The sequence below is a fragment of the Mandrillus leucophaeus genome, unplaced genomic scaffold (assembly GCF_000951045.1).
Source record: "Mandrillus leucophaeus isolate KB7577 unplaced genomic scaffold, Mleu.le_1.0 Scaffold683, whole genome shotgun sequence".
NCBI lineage: Eukaryota > Metazoa > Chordata > Mammalia > Primates > Cercopithecidae > Mandrillus > Mandrillus leucophaeus.
The window spans coordinates 322,265-336,568 of NW_012107397.1; the positions used below are offsets into that span (position 1 = coordinate 322,265).

The 14,304-nt window shown below is 39.6% G+C and overlaps 2 protein-coding genes across 2 annotated transcripts in view; one reads left to right on the forward strand and one right to left on the reverse strand.

The window, feature by feature from the left end:
• TRAPPC3L (trafficking protein particle complex 3-like) overlaps window positions 1-14,304 on the reverse strand; it is a 45,259-nt gene that overhangs the window by 8,670 nt on the left and 22,285 nt on the right. The window lies entirely within an intron of this gene.
• FAM26E (family with sequence similarity 26, member E) lies at window positions 3,412-8,475 on the forward strand. The gene is made up of 2 exons (XM_012002329.1): window positions 3,412-4,111; window positions 7,481-8,475. Exons 1-2 carry the CDS (start codon window positions 3,485-3,487, stop codon window positions 7,868-7,870), a joined length of 1,017 nt encoding a protein of 338 aa, XP_011857719.1. The 5' UTR covers window positions 3,412-3,484; the 3' UTR covers window positions 7,871-8,475.

Genomic DNA, 14,304 nt, shown 5'->3' on the forward strand with positions numbered 1-14,304 from the left:
TCCTTAAGCTGATAAGCAACTTCAGCAAAGTCTCAGGATACAAAATCAATGTGCAAAAATCACAAGCATTCTTATACACCAGTAACAGACAGAGAGCCAAATCATGAGTGAACTCCCATTCACAATTCCTACAAAGAGAATAAAATACCTAGGAATATAACTTACAAGGGATGTGACGGACCTCTTCAAGGAGAACTGCAAACCACTGCTCAAGTAAATAAGAGAGGACACAAACAAATGGAAAAACATTCCATGCTCATGAATAGAAAGAATCAATATAATGAAAACGGCCAAACTGCCCAAGGTAATTTATAGATTCAATGCTATTCCCATCAAGCTACCACCTTCTTTCTTCAAAGAATTGGAAAAAACCACTTTAAATTTCATATGGAACCCAAAAAGAGCCCACATAGCCAAGACAATCTTAAGCAAAAAGAACAAAGCTGGAGGCATCACGCTACTTGACTTCAAACTATACTATGAGGTTACAGTAACCAAAAGAGCATGGTACTGGTACCAAAACAGATATATAGACAAATGGAACAGAACAGAGGTCTCAGAATAACACCACACATGTACAATCATCTGATCTTTGACAAACCTGACAAAAACAAGCAGGGAGAAAGGATTCCCTATTTAATAAATGGTGTTGGGAAAACTGGCTAACCATATGTAGAAAGCTGAAACTGGATCCCTTCCTTATACCTTATACAAAAACTAACTCAAGATGGATTAACGACTTAAATGTAAAACCTAAAACCATGAAAATCCTAGAAGAAAACCTAGGCAATATCATTCACGACATAGGCATGGGCAAAGATTTCATGACTAAAACACCAAAAGCAATGGCAACAAAAGCCAAAATAAACACGTGGGATCTAATTAAACTAAAGAGTTTCTGCACAGCAAAAGAAACTATCATCAGAGTGAGCAGGCAACCTACAGAATGGGAGAAAATTTTTTCAATCTACTCAACTGACGAAGAGCTAATATCCAGAATCTACAAAGAACTTAAACAAATTTACAAAGAAAAAAAAACCCCACCAAAAAGTGGGCAAAGCATATGAACAGACACTTCTCAAAAGAAGATATTTATGCAGCCAACAGACATATGAAAAAATGCCCATCATCACTGTTCATCAGAGAATTACAAATCAAAACCACAATGAAATACCCTCTCATGCCAGTTAGAATGGCAATCATTAAAAAATCAGGAAACAATAGATGCTGGAGAGGACGTGGAGAAATAGGAACACTTTTACACTGTTGGTGGGAGTGTAAATTAGTTCAACAATTGTGGAAGACAGTGTGGCGTTTCCTCAATGATCTAGAACTAGAAATACCATTTGACCCAGCAATCCCATTACTGGGTATATACCCAAAGGATTATCAATCATGCTACTATAAAGACACATGGACATGTATGTTTATTATGGCACTATTCACAAGAGCAAAGACTTGCAATCAACCCAAATGTCCATCAATAATAGACTGGATAAAGAAAATGTGGCACATATACACCACGGAATACCATGCAACCATCAAAAAGGATGAGTTCATGTCCTCTGCAGGTACATGGATGAAGCTGGAAACCATCATTCTCAGCAAGATATCACAAGGACAGACAACCAAACACCACATGTTCTCACTCATAAGTGGGAGCTGAACAATGAGAACACATGGACACAGGGGGACATCACACAATGGGGCCTGTCAGGGGCTGGGGGGCTGGGGGAGGGATAGCGTTAGGAGAAATACCTAATGTAAATGACGAGGTGATGGGTGCACCAAACCATCATGGCACATATATACCTGTGAGACAAACCTGTATGTTGTGCACATGTACCCTAGAACTTAAAGTATAAAAATAAATAAATAAAAATACTATTTTTACTTGTATAGAATATTGTAAGAGGCTAATTTTCTGTGGAAATGTAAACTAAAACCACAATGAGATACCACCTTATCCCAGTAATAATGGCTGTTACTAAAAAGGAAAAAACAATAGATATTGGTATGAATTTTGTGAAAACAGAATTTTGGTAGAATGCTGGTAGGAATGTAAATTAGTACAACCTCTATAAAAAACAGTATGGAGATTTCTTTCTTTCCTTCTATTTATTTATCTATGAGATAGGGTCTTGCTCTATCACCCAGACTGGAATGCAGTGGCATGATTTGGCTCACCACAACCTCAGCCTCCTGGGCTCAAGCAATCTTCCCATCTCTGCCTCCCAAGTAGCTGGGACTACAGGTGCATGTAGTCAAACCAAATTTTTTTGGCTTTTTTTATGTAGAGATGGAGATTCACCATGCTGCCTAGGCTGGTCTCGAACTCTTGGGCTCAAGCAATGCACCTGCCTCGGCCTCCCAAAATGCTGGGATTACAGACACGAACCACCGCACTTTTCTTTAGTTCTTAAAGAAAGAACTTTAAGTACTAAAAGTAGATCTATTATTCAATCCAGCAATCTCACTACTGGGTATCTACCCAAAGAAAAAGAAGTCATTATATATTTAAAAAAAAAAAAAAATCTGCACATGTATATTTATTGCAACACAATTTACAATTGCAAAGATATGAAACCAATCTAAGTAACCATCAACTGATGAATAAAGAAAATGTAGTGTATATACACCATGGAATACTACTCAGTCATAAAAAAGAATGGAAGAATGTCTTTTGCAGCAACTTGATGGAGCTAGAGGCTGTTATTCCAAGCAAAGTAACTTGGAAATGGAAAACCAAAAACTGTAGCTCTCACTTATAAGTGGGAGTTAAGCTGTGGGTACATAAAGGCATATGGAGTGGTATAATGGATTTTGGAGACTCAGAAAGAGGGAGAGTGGAATTGGGGTGAGGGATAAAATAATACATATTGGGTACACATACATATCCGGTGATGGGTGCACTAAAATCTCAGAATTCAGCACTCTCTCTCTCTCTCTCTCTCTCTCTATATATATATATATACACATACACACACACACACACACACACACACACATAATTCATCCATGTAACCAAAACCCACTTGTACCCCAAAAGCTATTGACATATATATATATAATTTTCATGTGTATTTATATATATGAAAAAAGAAAGCAAATCCCTGTCTTCCAAATCTCAAGTCATAGCAAGAGGAAAAAAATTCAAGGTTTGCAGATTTGATTTGTCTCCTGATCAATCGGCTGAAACCTCTTTCTGTTAATGTTGATTCCTTACACTGGAAAATTCCTAGACTACTATTTGTATGAGTGAGAATTTCTCTTCTGACTTTCAATCCAAGCTACATGGAAAGAATGTAAAAATGGAGCCTGTGCACTTTGAATTTATTCTCCGCCTTTAGGCGGCAGTATCACAGCCCTATTTCCACCAGTAGGAGGCATTAACTAAACATGTTGAGAAACAGTCATTCCTAAGGAATGACACTGTTTCCTTATCTGGCTCAATTCAGTCTGAGAAGAAGGACTGTTGTTTCTGATGAAGAAAGAGCTCCACTCAGCCACTGCCACAGCTGCTCTGCCAATAACAAAGGCACAACATTTTCCCTCTTTGTGCATCTCCAACATGGATGCTTTTCAGGGCATTTTAAAATTCTTCCTTAATCAGAAAACTGTTATTGGCTACAGCTTCATGGCTCTGCTGACCGTGGGAAGTGAGCGTCTCTTTTCTGTTGTGGCTTTTAAGTGCCCCTGCAGCACTGAGAATATGACCTATGGGCTGGTTTTCCTCTTTGCTCCTGCCTGGGTGTTACTGATCCTGGGATTCTTTCTGAACAATAGGTCATGGAGACTCTTCACAGGCTGCTGTGTGAATCCCAGGAAAATCTTTCCCAGAGGCCACAGCTGCCGTTTCTTCTACGTCCTCGGCCAGATCACTCTGAGCTCATTGGTGGCTCCAGTGATGTGGCTTTCTGTGGCTCTGCTCAATGGAACTTTCTATGAATGTGCCATGAGCGGGACGAGAAGTTCGGGACTCCTGGAGCTGATTTGCAAGGGTAAGCCCAAAGAGTGCTGGGAAGAACTTCACAAAGTTTCTTGTGGCAAAACTAGCATGCTACCTACCATCAATGAAGAACTGAAACTGTCCCTTCAGGCCCAGTCTCAGGTAAGAAAACACAAACTCGCCGTTTTCTCTCAGCATGAGCTTGAAGTATTCTCTCTGTCCTCCTTTCAGCCAGGGCTGAGTCTGCGTCCTGTCAGAATATTTTGAAACTAAATGGAAACTGAAACCTGATGCAGCATTGAGACTATCTCAGGAAAAGCTTTTGAAAGGCTGGATGGTTCAGTAAAGTTGCTGAATGGATTATCTCTTTTCCGGTTCTGAAAAGAAAATATCCACTGGATTGTTCATATGTAAATAGTAAATACTTAAGTACTTTAAAACATTCTCTCTGGGTTGACTTTGTAAATAAATAATATCTAACACTAAATCATAAATTGAGTGTTAATGGCAGAGCTGTAATTGGAAATTACTGCCTTCTATCAATTATTTATATTCAAGTTCGTTTCTCAAACACACACATATATTATTCATCTATTAAAATGTAGCTGAATGAAATGAGTTAATACTTTTCAAAGTTGCGTGTAATATAATTAGTGTAGAGAGTCTGTTGAATGATTTCTGGCAACCGCTATCTCTGTGTATAAATATTACCAAGATTGAGAAGAATTTCCCTTGTAAAGCAGGAATCAGCAGTTTTTAAATAGCCTCTGTGAAAAAGTGACCGTACTCTCTAGGGAGATTACGTTTTATACTCTTTGTGCTATACAGCTAAAGGGGCTCTTAATTACTTCAGAAGCTCAAGATTGGGGCATTGTTTTATGTAACAGAAGGAAATCATGTCTTTACCTAATTGATGCAGGGAAGTAGCCTGTCATCCCTCCAGGCACATGAACACAAATCCAGATATACAGCCTTAGGAAGGCCTGGCCTCCCATTTATAGGTAGTAAGAATTGCATTCCCAAAAGCAAAACAAGCGGTAAGAGTTGATAAGCAGATCCACAAATTGTCAGGAATGCTATCTGTTTCAGAATAAAGGCACTGAAATAGCATTTTTCAACAAGGATTTGCCTTGGTAACAACACATCAAGGCAAAGTCTGTTTTTAAAATCATATACTCCGAAGCTGGTTGGCAGTAAAGTCATACTCTTCATAAATTGGTAAATCAAAACATTCTCCAAAACAAAATCTTTTCTTTAATGCATAAAGCACATCTTAGATAAAACATATCAGGCTCCCAAATGTCTTGTGTCTTTTACTGAAGAGGGGTATAACTTACAACTCTTATGATAGAATGATTGATTTATGGTTTATGTCCTCAGGCACCAGGCTCCATTCAGTCAGTGCCAGGCCCAAACACCTATCATTGTGTGAGCTTCTCCGCTCTAAACACAGGCACTAGGAAACCATGCACATCATGTCATAGCTTAGACTGAGCACACTGACCTGCTGATTCTTCATCAGAATGAGAAGGACCTGGGGCTGATTCCTGTGGGAAGATGCATAAGGAATGTGGGCAAGAGGAGTTGTATCAACAGCAGGTGCTGAATACAGAGGTTCAGATAGGCAGGAGGCAACATATAGTCCAGACCAATAATAGTTGGACATGTGCCTGGAGGTGGAAAAGAACATTCATCCATGGGTGGGGCAGATAAACAAAAATTCTAGCTGGATGAGTCTCTATTCTTAAGGAAGATAGAATGGAGTAGTGGAAAGAGCTCAGTCTTGGAATTGTCTGGCCTTGGGTTTGTATGCTGACGCTATCAATCACCAGCTATGTGACCTAGAACTAGTGGTTCGACCTCTTTGAGTCCCAGTTTTCTCATAGTTGGTGGTAATATTACCTACTTTGGAGAGTAGTTGGAAGATTTTGAGATGATAGACATAAATGGGCATAAAGTTTCTGGTACACAGTAGGTATTCCAAGTCAATGAGGAAAACTGCCAGGGTTTGGGGGAGAACATATGCAAAATAAGACACTATTGAGGGCTGCTATGGAAGCATCCACCATGCTCTAGTTTGACTCTGGGTACTGTGAATTGACGGGAAGCATCGGTCAATGCAAAGGTCATGTGAAAGGGAGAAGGGGACCTGAAGCTGATGGAATAGTTTATAACTCAGCTGAAACTGGCTCCGATACTGAGATGAGATGGCGTACAGAAGCCTCAGCTGTGGAAAAAGAGGAAGATAGACAATGAAGGAAAGAGGAAGATACAAGGTAGCCAACCACAAGCCATTCAAGGACTTTCACATGATGGTAGTTGTGCCTCACTCATTAATTATAAGTACAGAAAGATATTATGAATTCATTAACACAATTACATAAGTGTATATACATTTGAAGAATAGTAGCATATAGTATTAGCTAAAACTTAATGAATACATGTGTCCAGCATGATTTCATTAGGTCCACCAAATTACTCTTCAAGGTGAGTAACCCCCATTTCACAAGTGAAGAAACTGAGATACAAGAATATGCACAGTAAGGGGAAAGTTTAGATTGAAACCTGAATAGTGCCAGTCCAGAATTGGCATTGGGGCAGAGGTTGAGACCCTTCACAGACACTCTATATCTGAGCCAGAAGTTGGGAACCACTGATTTAAAGCTTATTTGTGGTTTTGTTATTGTCTGAATGGGTTCATTTGTAGATCATTTCTATTTTCAAATAGGCTCATATGCTAAAGAATATTAAGGATCATTTAAACTAAATGTCAAGAGACACCTTGAAAAAAATGTTAGTTTTCCAAACATAAAATTAATTCCAATTGTGAAAACATAATTAGAGCCAAAAAAGTTAGAAGATAATTTGAGCTATTTAAACTTTTGCTTTTAAGATCCAGGGGAGAAAAGCTGAACCATTTCATATTCAGGAAAGAGTTTGTTTTTTCTAATTATCAAAAATCAAGACAAATCATTTTCAAGATTTTAATGATCCTAATTTTTTCTCAGCCTTTAAATTCTCATGGCTTCAGCTTCCTGATTGTATCGTCTGTCTCCTTTTTCCATGGACAGTGAGTAATGACAGAAAAAAAATCAGTCACTAGCCATGTATATACATTTATCAATGCCTAAAAATGCCTGGCTGAAGAGCTAGTCATTTGCTCAAATGACCACGTTTACTTATGCACAGAATATTTTCCTCTCAGAGCTAATACTATCTGAGCTTGATATCTGTAAGTCTTATGTAATCTATACTTTGTACTATTTTCCGTCTGCCTGCCTTCTGGTTATTTCTTTGCACCAGCAATGTTGGGGAGGAGAATAGAGATTAGGTAAACCCTAACTTTATTTTGAGTTTACCTAATAAATTCAAAAAGTGAGTTTAAAGTGTTTACAAATTAAGATGAATGATTTCAAATGAGGTATGCCAAAGACCATGGTAATAATTTAGCTATACACTTCTCAATAATACCACCTTAGTTCCCTAAATTACTTTGCTTTCATGTGTACTCAATATTTCTTTCTTGTTAAGATTATAGGATGGTGCCTGATTTGTTCAGCATCTTTCTTCTCTCTGCTCACCACATGTTATGCTCGCTGCCGATCTAAAGTTAGCTACCTCCAGCTGAGTTTTTGGAAGACATATGCACAAAAGGAGAAGGAGCAGTTGGAAAACACATTTCTGGACTATGCCAACAAGCTGAGCGAGAGGAACCTGAAATGCTTTTTTGAAAACAAGAGGCCAGATCCTTTTCCCATGCCTACGTTTGCTGCCTGGGAGGCTGCTTCAGAGCTGCATTCTTTCCACCAAAGCCAGCAACACTACAGCACCCTCCACAGAGTGGTGGACAATGGTCTGGAACTTAGCCCTGAGGATGATGAGACGACAATGGTCCTTGTGGGTACTGCCCACAATGTGTAGCTCATCCACCATCGCTGACTCATGGTGCTGAGTGGGAGGCTCATTCTGGGATCCTTCTAACTTATCACCAGTAACCTGTGTATCTCTGTATTTTCTTACATTTGGAGTATCTTCACAAGACAATAACACAAAGGAAACTGCTTTGAAGGTCTTAAGTGGAGCATCAGTATGTGCTCAAATTGATGCTGAAGGGTGACAAAGATACTCTTGCATTGGTGGAGAGTTGGGCTCAGTAGGCCCAAATGTTGCTCCAAGATCTAAGATTTTATCATTCAACAGAGAGACTCATGTGAGAGGGCTCATCGGTCTCTGTAAATATTGGTTGCAAAATTTAGGGGCAGAAGCAATGGCTTGTGAGTGAGCAAGTTACTCTTAATACAGATTGCCTTACACAGTGGCTCCTGCAGTGTGATCAGCAGGAATCTTTGTCCTTCAAATCTATCCTTTTAAGGATGTATGAAATTCTGGAATTCATTCCCTCAGAATCTGAAGACCTCAGTTCTCAAAAATGAAAAGTTGCAAGAATATGATGCCTGAAACTGAAAGTTTTTCACATGTTTTCACTGCATACTGAAAATACGCCCCTGGAAGCAGGGCTGCATCATGATTTGTGTGAGCTTTATGTACTTTTGCCTTTGTGAACCACTTCCTACATTCAAAGTAGTAGTAACAAATACATATATATATATAGAAATATATATTTATAACTGCATTGATAAATATATAACATTGATAAAATTTATATATTTATAACTGCATTGACTAGCATTTTCTTCAGCCTAAAAGTTTATGTATTTTCTTCTGATTTTAAAAGAAATTAAAAACATTTAGTGGACCCTTACAAGTATTGTGGGTCAGGTTCTGATGAGAGCAGTTTTCCAGGTTGCGAACTGCTTGCTGCCTTGTCAGTGAACTTCCATGGTGGAAAGTGCAAATCAACTCCCTTGAGCATTTTTTATAAGGCACTAATCCCATTCCTGGAGGCTCCACCTTCATGACCCAATTACTTCTCAAAGGCTTTGCTTCTTAATACTATCAGCTTGGGGGTTAGGATTTCAACATTCTCCCCCAACATGAAATTGGGGGAGACACAAACATTCAGACTATACTAGGGTAAATTGACCCTGACTAAAGGTCTGGGGACACTGTCCAAAGCAGTACTGGCATAAAACTCTATTGCAGTCTTACATTTATCAGAAATAATGCAAATCTTGCATTCTACAATGTACTATATCCACATCAGTATATACATACATATGTGTATGTGTATATGTACATAAATTCTCCTTAAATCTCTGGGAAGAATTGTGCTTAAAAAAAGAACTATGTTTTGTGCTGTGGCTCATACCTTATATCAGTGGGAGTCTATGTCTCCTAGTTTGAGAAAACTGAATATTAACTTTTTATTAACATGAAACATGGTGGCAAACTGAATCCTACAAGTATAGGACCCAGAACACATCTATGTTATTGTTGTTTACAAGAAGAAATATGTGTTTGATCTTTCTTCCTATTCCTGGTGCAGAGCTCCTAAAACCTTTGGGACCTCCCAAGTGATGTGTCTGGTAGTACGCAAATGAGATGACTGATGGTTAGTGGCTTCTGAATGGCCTCAAAATGGGGTCTGGTTGCCAGGGGAACCAACCATGTGTTTAGAGGGTTGGAATTTTCAGGCCCACTTCCAGACCTTGGGGAAGGGAGAGGGGCTGAAGGTTGAGTCGCTCACAAATGGATAATGATTTAATCAATCATGCCTAAGAATAAAGCTTCCCATAAAAATCCAAAGGACAGGGTTCAGAGAGCTTCTGCGTTGCTCAATACATGAGAGGTGGTGCGCCCATAGGGACCGTGGAAGCGCCATGCCCCTTCTGCCAAACCTGTTCCTGTGCATCTCTTCCATCTGACCATTTCTGAGTTATATTCTTTTATAATAGATGGATGAAAGTAAATAAAGCTCTTTCCTGAGACTCATTGGAACCTCTGCTTTGTAGCCATGTCAGATAGAAGATGTGAGTAACTTTGGAAGCTACTGCTTGTGACTGGTGTCTGAAGTTGGGAGAGGTCTTATGGGACTGAGCCCTTAACCTGCTGGGGGTCTGCACTTAATGCCGATTAATGCCAGAATTGAATTTAAGATATCCAGTTGGTGTTGGAGAATTGGCCAATTGTGTGGGAGAAATTGGCCAATTGCGTGGGAGAAAACCCATACAATTGGTGGCAAGCAGTGTTTAGTGTTGAGTGTGAATGTCAATTAAAAAAGGTGTTTTTTCTACATACAATATCTTTGGGAACTTGGAGGTGCAGGGTCAGACGTCTGTGTGTGTATCTGGCAGGGACAGAACAGGGATTAGGGATGTGAAGGAGTAGAGTTTTCAGAATAAAGGGAGACAAAATTCAGCAAAGAATTCTCTTTCTTAATCTTTCTTGACTTGAAGTTTGTCTGCCTTTAAGTGTCTTCTGAGCTGGAAAAATACACATAGGAACCAATGCCCATGCCTCTCTTGCAGTGCTTGAGAGGCTGAAACAGAAATTCTATAGAAGTAGGTTAGTTGTGAGAAACTGAGGATTGAGGAGTCATATCTGGGGCATATTTCTGCTACCCTCAACTCCAGGGACTTTCTGCACTCAGAAAGCTGACACTCATGACAATGACTGCCTCATTCAAGAAACTCCAAGCTGACTGGCAAGAAGCCGGCAGGCTGGGTACTTGGTGCTGCAGCTTCATAAGTAGCAGAGGAGCTCATCCTCCTCCTCTGGAAGAAGCCACTTAACAGGTTCTCATCCTGACTCCTGGTCCTAAATTCTTTAACAGTCCTTTACTCAGGAACAAAACAAGTCCAAGAAAACTTATCTGTCCCACAAGTTGTCCTGGAGGCAGTGGCGCAAGATAGAGAGAGCAAATTGGTGTCTGCTCTTGAGTATCCTGAGGGAATGGGTATCCGGAGGCAGCAGCATGAGCCGGCTTTGATAGCAGAGACTTTAAGATGTGTGGACCATTAGTTGTCTTTGGATGTGCTCCCTAGAGGCTGCGCCTGACACAGGGAGCTGTGTATACATGATTTATTAAAAAGGAAATCCTCTTAGGAGAAACATATTAGCAGGATACACACAAGAAAGAATGCAGTTTCAAGTGGAGTCTCAATCAATCCCACAGGAAATTCTGGGATTTCAGCCTCAGCTTGACCTATGGGGGCTCTGGAATGTCAGCTTCCCCCTGACCCAACTGTGCTCTGGGGCTTCCATTGCAGCCAAGAGTCGTTCCGGGGCAAGAGAGAGCGTTCCTCATAAAACTCCAGGTGAGGAGTCTCCATTGGTCCAAGGGTGATCTTCCAGAGGAGGTTACACCGCAGAACTGGCACATTGGCACCCTGAATTTGGATATCTAGAGAGGGCATCCAAAGGTCATACTAATGTCTGCCACAACAGTCTCTTCCAGGTCTAGAATTGAAGCATATGGAGGGGGTCCTTGGGCTAGAGTTAACCCAAGCCCAGGCTGACTCCCTTTTTATACTTCTAATTTTCCCTGAAGATCTTGTCTTCTCCCTACCACCACTACCCTATTACACAAGAAGAAAGGATTGCAGAATGCTCTTGAAAAGAATGTGATGCTTTCCCATACAAGGAATATACTCAAGGAAAAATCGCATGGCACCTAATGCTGATTCTGTCCAATTTATCCCATGAATAAATTGTGTACACATATATATGATTCTTTTGTTTTTCCTGTGCAGTTCCTTCCTTTTTTCAGGCTCAACCACTTAATTCGGCTTTAGGATACATTCAGCTTATTCATATCAAATATCAAGTGGGGAAAAAAGGTCTTTAACAAAGATTACAAAAAGACATGGCAGACAAATCACTACATAATTATATGCATTATACCTTAAAGTAATATATTGTAAAATAAATGTGTCGAAAGCAATTTTTAAAACTTTTGCGTGGTTTTCTATTTGAGACCTTTAAAGCATCACTGAAAATGTATACATTTAACAAGAGAACCATGACATTATTGATTCAGATTAGTTGTTTCAAAGCCTGATGATCCACTGATTTACTCTAAAAACTGCTTAAAGCAATCTAGAAGTCATTGGGTAGCAGAAAACTGCTATCGCTTCTCACATGATATATTTCGGGTACTTCAACTATTAATTATATTATTCTATTTAGACTTTGGTGGTTCTGAATTCTCTAAGGTAATTATCTTAATTTTCTAATATTTCCCTCTCATTTTTCTCTGTTGTACAAGCCAGGGGATATTTAACTTTCTTTGTGGGTAGTGCCTGGACTTCTCTCATTTTAGATCCCAAAATCATTAAGAAAAAGCTAAGAGGTTGGTGTGAGAGGTTTGATGGAAAGCATCTATCTGTGTTTGTCAGCAGCTCTCGATGTTGGCTGCACACTGGAATCACCTGGGGCCCTTTGACAATCTCAATGTCTGGTCCCATTTCCTAAGAACCTGATGTAACTTTTCTGGGTTAGGGCCTGAACATTGAAATTTCTTTTAAAAGCTTTCTAAGTGATTATAATGTGCAGTCATGGTGAAGAACTACTGATTTTATATAGGGAGTCAGTGAAGGTGGTGAGGGGCTGTGAGGTTGAAATATTGGAAATGTTATCTGGATTTCAAACAGCAGAGTGTGATAAAGATTTAAAAACTGGCTCTCTGGGAAAAAAAGAGATGTCCTAATATGACATATTTGCCAATATACCATGGGTTTTCTTCGGCTGGGATGAACTTTCAGAAGTTTTACAGTGAGATTATTTTTTTCTTTTTGGATTTAAATTGGTTCTAGCTAAGCAATTTTGGGTTATCTTTGGTGTACCTGGGTCTCTCATTTTAATAAATGTTTAGCAGTGGTATATTAGTCAGGGTTGTCCAGAGAAACAGAACCAACAGTACAACAGTATATATACATACATACATATACATGTGTGTGCATGTGTGTGTATGTCTGTGTGTGTGTATTCGTGTGTATTCATGTGTGTATATACATAAAATATATATGAAACGGGATTTATTGTGGGAATATATATTGTTATATATATTATTGTATACAGCAAAATATAACAAATATATACCAAAATATATGTGCTATATATATATAGTGTGTGTATATATATATAAGAGGATTTATTGTGGGAATTGGCTCATGTGATTATGAAGGGTGAGAAGGCCCATGATATGCCACCGGTAAGCTGGAGAATCAGGTAAGTGAGTAGCGTGGCTTAAGCCCCAGTCTGAGGGCCTGAGAACTAGGGGAGTTGATGGCACAAATCCCAGAGCCAAAGGCAAAGGAACCTGAAGTTTTTATTTCTAAGGGCCAATAGAGAAGGAGAAGATTGGTCACCCAACTCCAGGAGACAGAGAAAAGATTGGTGACCCAACTCGAGGGGAGACAGAGAAAGAGAGAGAGAGAGAGAGCGCAAATTTGTCCATCCTCTCCCTTTTTGTCCTACCCAGGCCCTCAGTGGATTGTATTGCGCCTGCCCAGATTAGGTGAGGGCAGATTTTCCTTACTTACTCAGTCCACTGATTCAAATGCCAATCTTTTTTGGAAACACCCCCATATACATACCCAGAAATAATGCTTTAATAACTATCTGGCTACCCCTTAATCCAATCAAGTTGACATCTAAAATTAACCAGCACACGTGATAAATTAAACATGGTTCAATGGCTCCTTCTGGCAGATGTAGTCTTGTTATCCTCACTTTGAATCTGACCTTATGAACCAATCGACTATGGCAGACACGAAGGTAGGTTGTTAAGCAGTATCACAGTTTATGCCTTGGTCTCTTACAATGTTGCAATGCTCAACAGCCTGGTAAAAGCCACTGTGTAAGAACTGCAATTACCCTGGGACTACCCAGCTCTGAAAAGGCCCAAGCTAGCCAATTGGGGGGGATGGGGGGAGAGAGAGAGAGAGAAAGATAAAAAGAGAGAGAGAGAGATCCCAATGGCTCCAATTGTCCCAGATATTCTAGCTTAGGGGTCAGACATGTGAGCGAAGGAGTCATTTTAAATATTCAGGCCCCAGTGTACGTGACATAGAGAAGGACCAGGAAGTCCAACCAACAATGAGAACAAAAGGCCCCAGATCTATGGCCCTAGTCAAATCATTGCAGCCATCTCCAAACATTTGACCCACTCCAGTGGAGGCTGCAGGCTTTGTAGAGAAGTCCTTGCTATGTCCTATCCAACTCCATGACCCCAAAAATCATGAGCTTAAATAAATGTTTGTGGCTTTAAGTCACTGAATTTTGGGGCAATATGAAGCGATAGAGCCTGAATACTAACATGAAAATCAAAATTTATAAAAAGACAAAAAATAGAGGCAAATTGTATTTATACATTTATACATTCTCACTATGCATAGAGAACATTTTCTTCAATAATGTTTTCTTTTTCCTTAGGTTCCAGTTAGCAGTATAGC

Bases quoted from the DNA above. Each gene is read 5' to 3' on its own strand.
- FAM26E (XM_012002329.1), top strand. From the start codon at position 3,485: ATGAAGAAAGAGCTCCACTCAGCCACTGCCACAGCTGCTCTGCCAATA. The intron at 4,112-7,480 runs GTAAGAAAACAC...TTTCTTGTTAAG, and splicing joins CCCTTCAGGCCCAGTCTCAG to ATTATAGGATGGTGCCTGAT.